The following is a 14,805-nucleotide window of genomic DNA, read 5'->3' on the forward strand; positions in this document are numbered from 1 at the left end:
GTGTTCAGGTGTCAGTTTGGTCCTTTCCTGTAGGGTGGTGTCTTCCTGCAGTCTGGTCCTCACCGCTGCTACTGTATCAGTGGTCGGGATGCAGGTGAACAGGGACACAACATCATATGAAACCATGAGGTCATCTGGGTCCAGTTGGAGATGTTTCACTTTATCCACAAAGTTGTGCGTGTTATCCACATGATGTACCGAATTCCCCACAAGCGGAGCCAATATAGTTGTTAAATGCTTGGCCACATTGTAAGTGATGGAATCTGTGCTGCACACTATGGGTCTGAGTGGAACCTCCTTTTTGTGTATTTTTGGAAGGCCATAAATGCAAGGCATGGCTTCACCAGGATACAGTCTGTAATACAGAGGCCGGTCTATCGCTTCCTCTTTTTCCAGCCTTTGTAAACAGTCTATCACTTTCTTCTTGTAGCCACTGGTCGGATCTCTTTTCAAGCGCTCGTATGTGGTCGTGTCCTCGAGGAGGGTGTGGACTTTGGCTTCGTAATCAGCTGCGTTGAGAATCACCGTGCAACGTCCCTTGTCTGCTGGGAGGATGTTGATGCTATGATCTTTTTCCAGTGCTGAAAGTGCTTTACTCTCTTCAGCTGTGATATTTGAAGGCGGTGGTTTGGCACTCTTCAGGGTCGCTGTGACACGTAACCTCAGGTCTGCAAGTTTCAAACTGAGTCCAGATGACTACAACTGAAGCTTTTTCTACTATGGAACACGCCTGGACGAATGAGGGATTACACCGACATATGTCCTTAAATATGTGAAAATAATGTACCCCAGATTTAATCAACCGAACAAAAATAAACCTGCCTGAGCCAAAGAAATAACTTCAGGTAGAATTGAATTGAACTTATTGAAGTCATTTTCCTTTTTAGACGCAGAGTCAAATCAGTTCTTAAGAGATGTTTAGAGGCCAAAATGAAATCACTGAAAACTTGTCAAGTGGTAAAGCCACTACGGAACTTTTCTGATGGAGGATCTAAGGAAGAGGCCCTATACTCGATACAGATTTTGTTAAGCAACTTGTTAATGAAATAAGACCTTATATTATACTTTAAATTATACTTTCTTTATTATGCCTTATATTGTTCTGTTGAATTTCGAGATCATTCTAAAACTGTCACATTTATCCTGTAGCACGTGACTTTTTTAGTAAATACTTGTTCCAATGAGTATTTAGTTTTGATAGTGAATACTTTCGACAGCACTACTGTAGAATATTCTAGCAGTATTAGACAAAGCAATAACTCGTTCTGATTCAGAGTTTGGGTTAATCAGGTTAATTCAGCTTTCATACCAAACATACTCTGACAATCTCCATCAAATCCGAGCGTTCTCAGAGCGGGCGAAACTGGACCGCGTATCCTCGTGTTCTTTATGTTTTTGGTTTCTTTCCAGAGGTTACATTAAAACCTCCTTCCACCGGACGGAACCTATTTCATCATCATTCCAAAACCATCATTCTCTGCGCGCAGCGACTGGAAGTGCTAACAGGAGTATTTGATGAGAGGTTAACCACTCTGCCGCGTCTCCTCTGCCAAACGTATCCGGAAAAAAAACCCATAACGTCCAGCTCCGGGCCTGTTAAACGACATTTTAATACTCGCTGGATGGGCACCGAGCCTAAGCACCTTGGCACCCGTCCCGCGCGAGGATACACCTACTCCTAAACCACGCGCCGTTAGCTACTTAGCGGGGCCGGATCCGCGCGCGAGGCCCGGCTAATGCTGCATCATCGCGCACAAATCAGCTGTTAATTGCGCCGCGGTTCAATACTGTCACCGATTCTGGTCTGTAAGCACAAATTACCCATCAGGCCTTTCTCCGGAGAGTGTTACGAGCGGATTGGAACAGACGCGGTCAGAAGTATCGGCGTTTAATGGACGGCGCTCGAAAAGAGGCGCAACAACACGACTGCTGGAGTTCAGAGAGGGAGATGTGACTTTGCCTTGTAGGTTCTATTGGTGTGACATCGTAGGTTCTGTTTGCATGACATTGTAGGTTCTGTTTGCATGACATCGTAGGTTCTGTTTGCAGGACATCGTAGGTTCTGTTCGCATGCCATCGTAAGTTCTGTTGGTGTGACATCGTAGGTTATGTTGGCGTGAAATCGTAGGTTCTGTTGGCGTGACATTGTAGGTTCTGTTGGTGTGACATCGTAGGTTCTGTTGGTGTGACATCGTAGGTTCTAATCTTATGACATCGTAGGTTATAATCTCATGACATCGTAGGTTCTGTTGGCGTGACATCTGTATCCCATGATGGGCGGGTGGGTTGTTTACATGAACCCCATGATGGGCGGGTGGGTTGTTTACCTGAACCCCATGATGGGCGGGTGGGTTGTTTACATGAACCCCATGATGGGCGGGTGGGTTGTTTACCTGAACCCCATGATGGGCGGGTGGGTTGTTTACCTGAACCCCATGATGGGCGGGTTGGCGGTGGCCTGGCAGGTGAAGGTGACCCTCTCCCCCTCCAGGACCGAGCGTGGTTCGATGGACAGAGTCACAGTGGGCGGATCTGGACACAGGACGTGAAACACACAGAAGTGAAACACACAGGAAGTGAAACACACAATAAGAACGTCCTCGACGTCAACACGAGGTTCAAGGAAAAAGCATTTTATGAAATAGATTCTTCTTCCTGTCACTTGTTGTCAGCCAATCACATCTTATCTCTGCCTCTCAGGAAACGGCAGAAGAAAACAATACACTTCATCGTCCTCCGGGGAAATGAGACTTGGGCAGCTCCAAACACAACAAATAAGTTCTAAAGGAAATTGATAAAGAAGGAACAGAAACACTATAAATATATTCTTAAGAAAATAGTTTTGAAAATATATAAAATGACAACGTGTGATGGATTTAGAGTTCAGTCATTTGAAAGACTCATTCTCATCATCTCTTCATGGTCATGTGCCCTCTTTCGCCCCGTTTCCACTGCAGCAGCAAAGCCTCCTCAACCTCTCCATCTCCTCTTCTTCAGCCCCGGCAGTGTCCAGGCCCCAAACCATCACTGACCTCTGACCTCAGTGATCATCTCTCCTGATTAGTATCATCGTACATTTTGACTAAAAGGATCATAACTTTTAGCCAAGATTTAGTCGTTTTTAGTTTTACTCCTGCTTCAACATCCATAATAGTTTTAGTTTGTATTTATGGACTTGTTTTTGTCAAGATGTTCCGTCGTGTTGTGTCCAAAGACCCGACTCTCGCGATCACATTTTGTCTCTATTGACAACTTTTCAAGGTGCATTGTGGGAAATACTTTTTCACCTGCTGGACATTTGGACGCCGCTAAAAATAGAGTGACCCCTAAACCGTGCCCTGAGGGGTTCGTGCGGAAATTCAGACGCTGCCAAAGATAAACTGAATTGTGCCGAGTTTGTTTCTGCTTTTGGGGCTTTTTAGTCGTCCTTTCCATTCGATCATGTTTTGTTTTTAATATTTGACAAAAATATCTGTACTTTTAGTCAAAGGAAATATTTACTTTTAGTCAAAGGAAATATCTACCGTAAGTCATGATTTTGGTAATGACTAAAGGTAATCAAATATAGTAATTGATTAGGGTTTTTAGACAACTTTTAGACAACTAAAATATCTATTTTTATAATCCATAACAACTTTTAGTCATTGATAACAATTTAATAAAACATTTTATTCTGTTTTAGTCCGTGAAATTATCTACATTTAGCCACTGATTACTTTTTGTTTGTTTTTTTCATTTAATTTTAGTCAGTGAAAATATTCAGTTTAGTTTTTATTTTAAAAGAAAATCAAATGAAAATAATCTACTTTTCTAATTAATAGCTACTCGTTTAAGTCATCACTTTTGAATGAATGATTTTGCCTGTTCGAGCACCAGCGTTGGTAAAACACCACAATGAAGCGCTAAACTCTTTGGCTACCCTTGGCATCCCCCACGGATATCCTTGGGATACCCTCTGATACCCCTGGGATACCCTCTGATACCCCTGGGATACCCTCTGATACCCTGGGATACCCCTCTGATACCCCTGGGATACCCTCTGATACCCCTGGGATACCCCTCTGATACCCCTGGGATACCCTCTGATACCCCTGGGATACCCTCTGATACCCCTCTGATACTGTACGCACGGTGCACGTTGAGCATGACTGACGTCCTCTTGCCCATGGGCACCGCTGGGTTGGAGGCGATGCAGGTGAACGTCCGGCCGCTGTCCGTGTCGGCGGGGCTGATGGACAAGTAACTGCGAGTCGTCACACGCTTCCGGTCCGGCAGCACCTCCTGAGGAACCAGACAAGAGGAACCAGACGTGAGGAACCAGGTGAGAGGAACCAGACGTGAGGAACCAGACGTGAGGAACCAGACAAGAGGAACCAGACGTGAGGAACCAGACAAAAGGAACCAGACGTGGGGAACCAGACGTGAGGAACCAGATGAGATGAACCAGACGTGAGGAACCAGAACCAGACGTGATGAACCAGACAAGAGGAACCAGATGAGATGAACCAGACGTGAGGAACCAGAACCAGATGAGATGAACCAGACGTGAGGAACCAGACCAGAGGAACCAGACGTGAGGAACCAGACATGAGGAACCAGACGTGAGGAACCAGACTTGAGGAACCAGACCAGAGGAACGGGACCAGAGGAACCAGACGTGAGGAACCAGACGTGAGGAACCAGACCAGAGGAATGGGACCAGAGGAACCAGACGTGAGGAACCAGACGTGAGGAACCACAAATAATATTTAAAAAAAGTTCTTTGTAGTAAATTTGACATCATTAAGAATGTTTTCGGAGAATTATGAAAACGAATATCATTAAAACATGAAAAGTAGTGAAGCCGTTCGTAGGTCCAGTCTTTACAGCGCCCTCTACAGGCCAGACCACTCACTGAACTAAAATGCAGTTCAATTGAATATGTTTCAAATTTTACTAAAAATTATAAAAATGTTATCACAGAATAGCACATTTTTCACTTCCCGTTTATAATTGATGACATCACACTAGGAAATTACCCAGCAAACACTGGGCCAAAACTCATCTAATGTCACTTTTTTTTTGACGAATAAAAACATATAAGAGCGACTTTATTTTGGTGAATTAAGGGAACAAGCGGTAGAAAATGGATGGATGGATGGATGTTTAAAGAGTCAAAAAAGTTGTTTCTTTGTGTAAATTCTGCATAAACTTTGACTGGAATGAGTGTCCCTGGTGTGATGTCACTTCCTGTATGAGTGTTCCTGGTGTGATGTCACTTCCTGTATGAGTGTCCCTGGTGTGATGTCACTTCCTGTATGAGTGTCCCTGGTGTGATGTCACTTCCTGTATGAGTGTCCCTGGTGTGATGTCACTTCCTGTATGAGTGTCCCTGATGTGATGTCACTTCCTGTCATTTTCTACACAGTTTTCATCGTTTTCTCCACAAATACCTGCTCGATCGGTGTAAAACTATCATTTATATGTACAACAGGTATAAATACAAAATTAGAAACTTGTAAAAACTTTGAGCTCGTTTAATTATCCGACCACACCCAAACGCCTTGTACCGGCGTTTGGGGGGCGACCGGTCGAGCCCCGCGTGTGTTTGTGCGCGATTATACGCTCGGTACAGGGAGGGGGGACGGGGGGGAGGGAAGGTCACATAAATCAGGCTGACGTACGGAGCTGTCACGGCCCAGAATGCATTAGGGTCCCGAGGGCTTTTGCTTGACGAGGGCCCGGCGGTCTGCGAGAGAAACGGCTTAATCTATTCTACGAGCTCCGTCTTTCACCGCTTATAACCCGCTTCACCGGGTTATAACTCCGGCTGTGGGGGGGGAGCGGCGGGCGTGGCGGGGGCGACGACGGGGGAGACGACGGGGGGGCGGCAGGGGCGACGGGGGGAGTGTGTGAACGGACCCTTCACCTCCGACGGGTTCTAAAAATCACTTCTTTGAAACTTGGCAACAACAACATTAAACATTTTGACCACGGACGAAGTTAAAGCTGCAAACGGCCCCGGGGCCCCAGTGTGAGCTGCCGATGAGAGAAAACCAGAACAAAAGAGAACAAAAGAGAACAAAACCCTGCGTGAGGCCGGAGACAATATTGGATTTTTTTTTTTTTTCAATTAACAGGTGTTTTTTGTTGTTGTCTGTTTTCGCTCAAAATTCCCTGGAAAAGCCTGCGTTCTGTGAGCGGCGCTCGTCTGGCATCGCCCGCTCGTCTCACCAACGTGACAACATCTCCATGGTGACAAAGAAAAGATGAACTAAACAAGACTTAAAGCGGCACCGCGTAACGTTCCCGCCACCGTCTGGACGCCAAACTTCAAACCAAACTTTAGGACGCTCCGCTTGAAGATGGATCAGTCAGAACATCACCGTGGAGACGAGCAGGAGAGTTACAAGTCAGGTCTGTGGAGAAACAAGCCACTTCACAGCATGTAAAACACCAGTAAGGAAGTAATCGTGCTTATTTAAGTAGATTTTTTGGCAATTTTGGGGAAGTTTATGATTGTACTTCCTGGTTGGACGTGAGCGGCAGATTTCATCACTATACATCTGTTTAATGCGGTTTAGAGCTGGGGCGGAGAGGGGGCGGTGCGCGGGCGGGGCAGGAGGGCGGGGCAGGGGCCGAGTGGGGGCGGTGCGCAGGCGGGGCAGGAGGGCGGGGCAGGGGCCGAGTGGGGGCGGTGCGCAGGCGGGGCAGGAGGGCGGTGCAGGGGCGGAGCAGGGGCGGAGCAAGGGCGGAGTGGGAGCGGTGCGCGGGCGGGGCAGGAGGGCGGTGCAGGGGCGGAGTGGGGGCGGTGCGCAGGCGGGGCAGGAGGGCGGTGCAGGGGCGGAGCAGGGGCGGAGCAAGGGCGGAGTGGGAGCGGTGCGCGGGCGGGGCAGGAGGGCGGTGCAGGGGCGGAGTGGGGGCGGTGCGCAGGCGGGGCAGGGGCGGAGCAGGGGCGGTGCAGGGGCGGAGCAGGGGCGGAGCAGGGGCGGTGCAGGGGCGGTGCACGGGCGGAGCAGGGGCGGAGCAGGGGCGGTGCAGGGGCGGAGCACGGGCGGAGCACGGGCGGTGCAGGGGCGGAGCACGGGCGGAGCACGGGCGGAGCACGGGCGGTGCAGGAGACGTTAACCGTCTTCTCTTTGGATGTCACTCAGTATTTTCTCATTTTATTTTTTACTCTGTTTTTGTGTTGTTTTATGCTTAAATATGTAGTAAAAAATAAAACCATGGACTACACCACTGCATATGTTGAACAATAAATCAATAAAGTCATTATTTTAACAGGTCTAGTTTTATAAATATAGTAGTAAATATAGTAAAGAGTTCAGACGCTTCAGACACATTTACGAGCACGAATGGTCTGAATGAATTAAAGGCCCGTGCGTGAAGCGTGATATCTGCGACTGCTCGGCGCTGCTCGGCGCTGCTCGGCGCTGCTCGGCGCCGCTGCTCGGTCAAACCCTGTTCAAACATTAGCTCGGAGTCCCTGGTGCTGGTGTTCTGCGCCTGCAGCGCTCGTGTGTTTGTGCGAGGACCGCCGCGCTCGCTTCATCCTCCTGCATCGCCCACAGCCAAACACACAAACAAACACACCCACACGCTGAGCGCTGCCGCTGGAGAGACGCCGCGGAGGGATCACTGGTGCACCGTAAACGCAGCGCAGAGAGATGCAGAGAGACACAGAGAGACACAGTTAGATGCAGAGAGACACAGAGAGACACAGAGAGACACAGTTAGATGCAGAGAGACACAGAGAGACACAGTTAGATGCAGAGAGACACAGAGAGACACAGAGAGACACAGAGAGACACAGAGAGATGGACGTGCAGGTCGAATCACAGCCGACCCTTCTCATCCGGCACACGGACTATTTGAGCCACTCCCCTCAGGCAGGAGGCCACTCCCCTCAGGCAGGAGGCCACTCCCCTCAGGCAGGAGGCCACTCCCCTCAGGCAGGAGGCCACTCCCCTCAGGCAGGAGGCTACGGTCCATCCGGACGAGAACCTTCCGTCACAAGAACAGTTCTTAAGCACTTTGCACTCACTGCACTGTCACTTTTATTGCACCACATATTTTATTTTGTACATATCATGTCTATTTTTAACTCTACCTTACCATTTTAATACCCGGTAGTTATTTGTTATTTATTGTCTATTGGTTTTGTATGTATTGTATGTTTGTGCTGCATGAACCGCCAGGACAAGTTCCTATGTCCGTGAATCCTGTTCATTGATAAATGGAAATAAACTTATTCTGATTCTGAAACTTATTCTGAAACGCAGATGAAATAAACACATTAGACAGGTTTTCATGGATCAAACGTCATAATTCGGCTGAAACAGAAGCGAACAGTTGAGAAATACGCAAACCTGTTGAAACTGAAGCTTTCCGCGGCCGTGCCGCGCTCATCGCCTCTCGTTCTGAGTTTTTCCACGTTCAGTCATTATTCGGACGACATAATGTTTATTTTGGAGCAGTTGCCGGGGAAACCGCCCGGTGTTTCTCTGATGAATCCCGTTTGACAGTGTGTTCTTGTTCTTTTTTAATTAAACAACGGCTGTTTGGCTTTTGAATCGGCGAGAGCGACGTTTGCACAGCGCCGCGTTTGATTCCACCGACACGATTCTATCTCTGGATCTGCTGCGTTCATATGAATGATGGATTTACACCGATCGAGGAGGTGTTTGTGGAGAAAAGGTTGAAAAGTCTGTAGGAAATGACAGGAAGTGACATCACAGCAGGGACAAAGTCAAAGTTCAGGCAGAATTTACACAAAGAAACAATGCTCTAACCATAATTCAACAAAATAAAGTTGCTCTCATATATTTGTATTTGTCCATTTTTTGCCACAGTGCTTTCTGGGTAATTTCTTAGTGTGATGTCATCAATTACAAACAGGAAGTGAAATTATAAATCTAAAAAAATGTGCTATTCCAGAACAACATAAAAAAAAAAAATCTGCAAATTTCAAAACACATTTATCTGAACTGCATTAATTCAATGAGTCGTCCGACCTGTAGAGGGCGCTTCAACTCTGTCCGAGTGAAGATGTTTCCACCTGGTTTATGGTTCATTAGTGGGACTGTACACATGAAGTGTAGCGTGTGTGTAGCGTGTAGCATGTGTGTAGCCTGTGTGTGTAGCGTGTGTTTAGCCTTTGTGTGTAGAGTGTGTGCGTAGCATGTGTGTGTAGCATGTGCATGTAGCATATGCGTGTAACGTGTGTGTGTAGCATGCGTGTGTAGCGTGTGCATGTAGCATGTGCGCTTGGCGTGTAGCGTGTGTTTAGCCTGTGTGTAGAGTGTGTGTAGCATGTGTGTGTAGCATGCGTGTGTAGCGTGTGCATGTAGCGTATGCGTGTAGCATGTGTGTGTAGCATGTGTGTGTTGCATGTGTGTGTAGCATGTAGTGTGTAGCATGTAGTGTGTAGCATGTAGTGTTTAGCATGTAGTGTGCACGTCCTGACTCACGGTGGACTGGTGCGTAGCATGTAGCGTGTAGCATGTAGCGCATAGCATGTGGACTCACGGTGGACTGGTGCGTAGCATGTAGCATGTAGCATGTGGACTCACGGTGGACTGGTGCATAGCATGTAGCATGTAGCATGTAGCATGTGGACTCACGGTGGACTGGTGCATAGCATGTAGCATGTAGCATGTGGACTCACGGTGGACTGGTGCATAGCATGTAGCATGTAGCATGTGGACTCACGGTGGACTGGTGCATAGCATGTAGCATGTAGCATGTAGCATGTGGACTCACGGTGGACTGGTGCATTGCATGTAGCATGTAGCATGTAGCATGTGGACTCACGGTGGACTGGTGCGCTCCGTTCACTGGCGCTCCGTCCTTGGTCCACTGGATGTGGGCGGCGGGTTTGGCTCCGCGGGTCACACAGCTCAGGTTGTAGGGCGTCCCGGCCATCAGCAGCAGCTCGGGGGCGCCCTCTAGGTGCGGGTCCTCCGGCGGTACTGCGGGCGGGGCGCACACAGGTTACAAACGGCCGGGGCCAACAGGGTAAAAGTAAAGCACGTGAAGCAAAAATATGAATATGTCGGAAGAAAAAAGAAAAGAAAGAAACACAAAGAAACATTCAAACGTTTCAAGGCTTGAATACAGATGTAGACGCCGAACTATGACTCATTATTTACAGCTCATAAATACATCATTTATTTATTTATTCATATGTGAAATGTTCATTTGTGAACTTTACTTCAACTTCAAATAGATTTGTGGCATCGCTTTAGATTCAAATCTAAATACAGCAGCTGACTTATACTTCTTCACCCTCTCGGCTCCTCCTCTTCCTCCTCCTCATCTCCTCCTCCTCGTCCTCCTCCTCATCTCCTCATCCTCCTCCTCATCTCCTCCTCCTCCTCATCTCCTCATCCTCCTCCTCATCTCCTCCTCATCCTCCTCCTCATCTCCTCATCCTCCTCCTCATCCTCCTCCTCATCTCCTCCTCCTCATCTCCTCCTCCTCCTCATCTCCTCATCCTCCTCCTCATCTCCTCCTCGTCTCCTCAGCCTCCTCCTCATCTCCTCCTCATCCTCCTCCTCATCTCCTTCTCCTCATCTCCTCCTCCTCCTCATCCTCCTCTTCATCTCCTCAGCGTCCTCATCTCCTCCTCCTCATCCTCCTCTTCATCATCTCCACCTCATCCTCCTCCTCATCTCCTCAGCCTCCTCGTCTCCTCAGCCTCATCCTCATCTCCTCCTCATCCTCCTCTTCATCATCTCCACCTCATCCTCTTCCTCATCTCCTCAGCCTCCTCGTCTCCTCAGCCTCATCCTCATCTCCTCCTCATCCTCCGCCTCATCTCCTTCTCCTCTCCTCATCTCCTCCTCCTCTTCATCTCCTCCTCAGCGTCCTCATCTCCTCCTCCTGTCCTCATCTTCTCAGCCCCCTCCTCCTCCTCCTCCTCCTCCTCCTCATCTTCTCATCATCTCCTCATCCTCCTCATCTCCTCCTCATCTCCTCCTCCTCTCCTCATCCTCCTCCTCATCTCCTCAGCCTCCTCATCCTCATCATCTCCTCCTCCTCATCTCCTCAGCTTCCTCATCTCCTCCTCCTCACCACATTTGTCTGGACCACAGGCGGCTTCCACGTTCTGAACCCGTTTTCCGGGTCCATGTGACGTGGAGGCATGGCAGTAAAGGGGTTAAAGGTGTTAAAGGGGTTAAAGGCGTTAAAGGGGTTAAAGGCGTTAAAGGGGTTAAAGGCGTTACAGGGGTTAAAGGTGTTAAAGGGGTTAAAGGCAGTAAAGGGGTTAAAGGCGTTAAAGGGGTTAAAGGCAGTAAAGGGGTTAAAGGCGTTAAAGGGGTTAAAGGCAGTAAAGGGGTTAAAGGCGTTACAGGGATTAAAGGCGTTAAAGGGGTTAAAGGCAGTAAAGGGGTTAAAGCGTTAAAGGGGTTAACACCTTGAACACCTTTAACGCCTTTAACACCTTTAACCCCTTTAACACCTTTAACCCCTTTAACGCCTTTAACGCCTTTAACCCCTTTAACGCCTTTAACACCTTTAACACCTTTAACGCCTTTAACACCTTTAACACGTTTAACGCCTTTAACCCCTTTAACGCCTTTAACACCTTTAACACGTTTAACGCCTTTAACACCTTTAACACGTTTAACGCCTTTAACACCTTTAACACCTTGAACACCTTTAACGCCTTTAACACCTTTAACCCCTTTAACGCCTTTAACACCTTTAACCCCTTTAACGCCTTTAACGCCTTTAACACCTTTAACGCCTTTAACACCTTTAACCCCTTTAACGCCTTTAACGTCTTTAACGCCTTTAACACCTTTAACACCTTTAACACCTTTAACGCCTTTAACCCCTTTAACGCCTTTAACGCCTTTAACGCCTTTAACACGTTTAACGCCTTTAACCCCTTTAACACCTTTAACCCCTTTAACGCCTTTAACGCCTTTAACACCTTTAACCCCTTTAACGCCTTTAACACCTTTAACACCTTTAACCCCTTTAACGCCTTTAACCCCTTTAACGCCTTTAACACCTTTAACACCTTTAACGCCTTTAACACCTTTAACACCTTTAACCCCTTTAACGCCTTTAACGCCTTTAACGCCTTTGACGTCTTTAACGCCTTTAACCCCTTTAACGTCTTTAACGCCTTTAACGCCTTTAACACGTTTAACGCCTTTAACCCCTTTAACGCCTTTAACCGCTTTAACGCCTTTAACACCTTTAACGCCTTTAACACCTTTAACCCCTTTAACGCCTTTAACACCTTTAACCCCTTTAACACCTTTAACCCCTTTGACGTCTTTAACGCCTTTAACCCCTTTAACGCCTTTAACCCCTTTACTGCCTTTAACCCCTTTACTGCCTTTAACCCCTTTAACGTCTTTAACCCCTTTACTGCCTTAAACCCCTTTAACACCTTTAACCCCTTTAACGCTTTTAACCCCTTTAACGCTTTTAACCCATTTAACGCCTTTAACCCCTTTAACGCCTTTAACCCCTTTACTGCCTTTAACCCCTGTAACGCCTTTAACCCCTTTAACGCTTTTAACCCCTTTAACGCTTTTAACCCATTTAACGCCTTTAACCCCTTTACTGCCTTTAACCCCTTTAACGCCTTTAACCCCTTTACTGCCTTTAACCCCTTTAACGCCTTTATCCCCTTTACTGCCTTTAACCCCTTTAACGCCTTTAATCCCTGTAACGCCTTTAACCCCTTTACTGCCTTTAACCCCTTTAACGCCTTTAACCCCTTTACTGCCTTTAACCCCTTTAACGCCTTTAACCCCTTTACTGCCTTTAAAGGTGTTAAAGGTGTTAAAGGCGTTAAAGGCGTTAAAGGTGTTAAAGGTGTTCAAGGTGTTAAAGGTGTTAAAGGTGTTAAAGGCGTTAAACGTGTTAAAGGTGTTAAAGGCGTTAAACGTGTTAAAGGTGTTAAAGGCGTTAAAGGGGTTAAAGGCGTTAAACGTGTTAAAGGTGTTAAAGGCGTTAAAGGTGTTAAAGGTGTTAAAGGCGTTAAAGGGGTTAAAGGCGTTAAAGGGGTTAAAGGCGTTAAAGGGGTTAAAGATGTTAAACGTGTTAAAGGCGTTAAAGGGGTTAAAGGTGTTAAAGACGTTAAAGGGGTTAAAGGTGTTAAAGACGTTAAAGGGGTTAAAGGTGTTAAAGGCAGTAAAGGGGTTAAAGGCGTTAAAGGCTTTAAACGTGTTAAAGGTGTTAAAGGCGTTAAAGGGGTTAAAGGCGTTAAAGGGGTTAAAGGCGTTAAAGGTGTTAAAGACGTTAAAGGGGTTAAAGAAGTTAAAGGGGTTAAAGGTGTTAAACGTGTTAAAGGCGTTAAAGGTGTTAAAGACGTTAAAGGGGTTAAAGGCGTTAAAGGGGTTAAAGGTGTTAAAGACGTTAAAGACGTTAAAGGGGTTAAAAGCGTTAAAGGGGTTAAAGGCGTTAAAGGGGTTAAAAGCGTTAAAGGGGTTAAATGCGTTAAAGGGGTTAAAGGTGTTAAACGTGTTAAAGGCGTTAAAGGGGTTAAAGACGTTAAAGGGGTTAAAGGTGTTAAAGACGTTAAAGGGGTTAAAGAAGTTAAAGGGGTTAAAGGTGTTAAACGTGTTAAAGGCGTTAAAGGTGTTAAAGACGTTAAAGGGGTTAAAGGTGTTAAAGACGTTAAAGACGTTAAAGGGGTTAAAAGCGTTAAAGGGGTTAAAGGCGTTAAAGGGGTTAAAAGCGTTAAAGGGGTTAAAGGCGTTAAAGGGGTTAAAGGCGTTAAAGGGGTTAAAGGCGTTAAAGACGTAAAGGGGTTAAAGGCGTTAAAGGGGTTAAAGGTGTTAAAGACGTTAAAGGGGTTAAAAGCGTTAAAGGGGTTAAAGGCGTTAAAGGGGTTAAAAGCGTTAAAGGGGTTAAAGGCATTAAAGGGGTTAAAGGCGTTAAAGGGGTTAAATGCGTTAAAGGGGTTAAAGGTGTTAAACGTGTTAAAGGGGTTAAAGACGTTAAAGACGTTAAAGGGGTTAAAGGTGTTAAAGACGTTAAAGGGCTTAAAGAAGTTAAAGGGGTTAAAGGTGTTAAACGTGTTAAAGGCGTTAAAGGTGTTAAAGACGTTAAAGGGGTTAAAGGTGTTAAAGACGTTAAAGACGTTAAAGGGGTTAAAAGCGTTAAAGGGGTTAAAAGCGTTAAAGGGGTTAAAGGCGTTAAAGGGGTTAAAGGCGTTAAAGGGGTTAAAGGCGTTAAAGACGTAAAGGGGTTAAAGGCGTTAAAGGCGTTAAAGGGGTTAAAGGTGTTAAAGGCGTTAAAGGGGTTAAAGGTGTTAAAGGCGTTAAAGGGGTTAAAGGTGTTAAAGGTGTTAAAGGGGTTAAAGGGGTTAAAGGGGTTAAAGGGGTTAAAGGTGTTAAAGGGGTTAAAGGTGTTAAAGGTGTTAAAGGGGTTAAAGGGGTTAAAGGTGTTAAAGGTGTTAAAGGGGTTAAAGGTGTTAAAGACGTAAAGGGGTTAAAGGCGTTAAAGGGGTTAAAGGCGTTAAAGGGGTTAAAGGTGTTAAAGGTGTTAAAGGGGTTAAAGGTGTTAAAGGGGTTAAAGGTGTTAAAGGTGTTGAACATGTGACACTCACTGAGCACGTTGAGCTTGGCCCTCCGCGAGCGCAGCGCTGCCTCTGTGGCCTGACACTCGTACTGCGAGTCGTCCGACAGCTCAGCCTGAGAGATCTCCAGGTTGAACTGACCGGTGTCCAGGGCGCGCAGGATCCTGTACCGCGGCCACGCTACAGAGAACATGTGACAGAGAACACACGACAGGTCAGGTGCGGTCAGGGTCAGGACACAAGAACACGCTACAGAGAACATGTGACAGAGAACACAC

At 46.7% G+C, this 14,805-nt stretch overlaps 1 protein-coding gene across 2 annotated transcripts in view; it reads right to left on the reverse strand.

Annotated features, from left to right (window-relative positions):
• Positions 1-14,805, reverse strand: part of kirrel1b (kirre like nephrin family adhesion molecule 1b) — a 148,718-nt gene that overhangs the window by 24,545 nt on the left and 109,368 nt on the right. For both annotated transcript variants that reach the window (XM_072440589.1, XM_072440590.1), the window contains exons 3-6: positions 14,558-14,707; positions 9,793-9,950; positions 4,131-4,281; positions 2,427-2,532 (exon numbers count right to left, since the gene is read on the reverse strand). In XM_072440589.1, the coding sequence (XP_072296690.1) occupies positions 2,427-2,532; positions 4,131-4,281; positions 9,793-9,950; positions 14,558-14,707 (565 nt within the window). The remainder of the gene's footprint in view (positions 1-2,426; positions 2,533-4,130; positions 4,282-9,792; positions 9,951-14,557; positions 14,708-14,805) is intronic.

This window comes from Eucyclogobius newberryi, unplaced genomic scaffold (assembly GCF_026437365.1).
Source record: "Eucyclogobius newberryi isolate DKJ021-1_F unplaced genomic scaffold, fEucNew1.0.hap1 SCAF_12, whole genome shotgun sequence".
In the NCBI taxonomy this organism is placed as follows: Eukaryota; Metazoa; Chordata; class Actinopteri; order Gobiiformes; family Gobiidae; genus Eucyclogobius; species Eucyclogobius newberryi.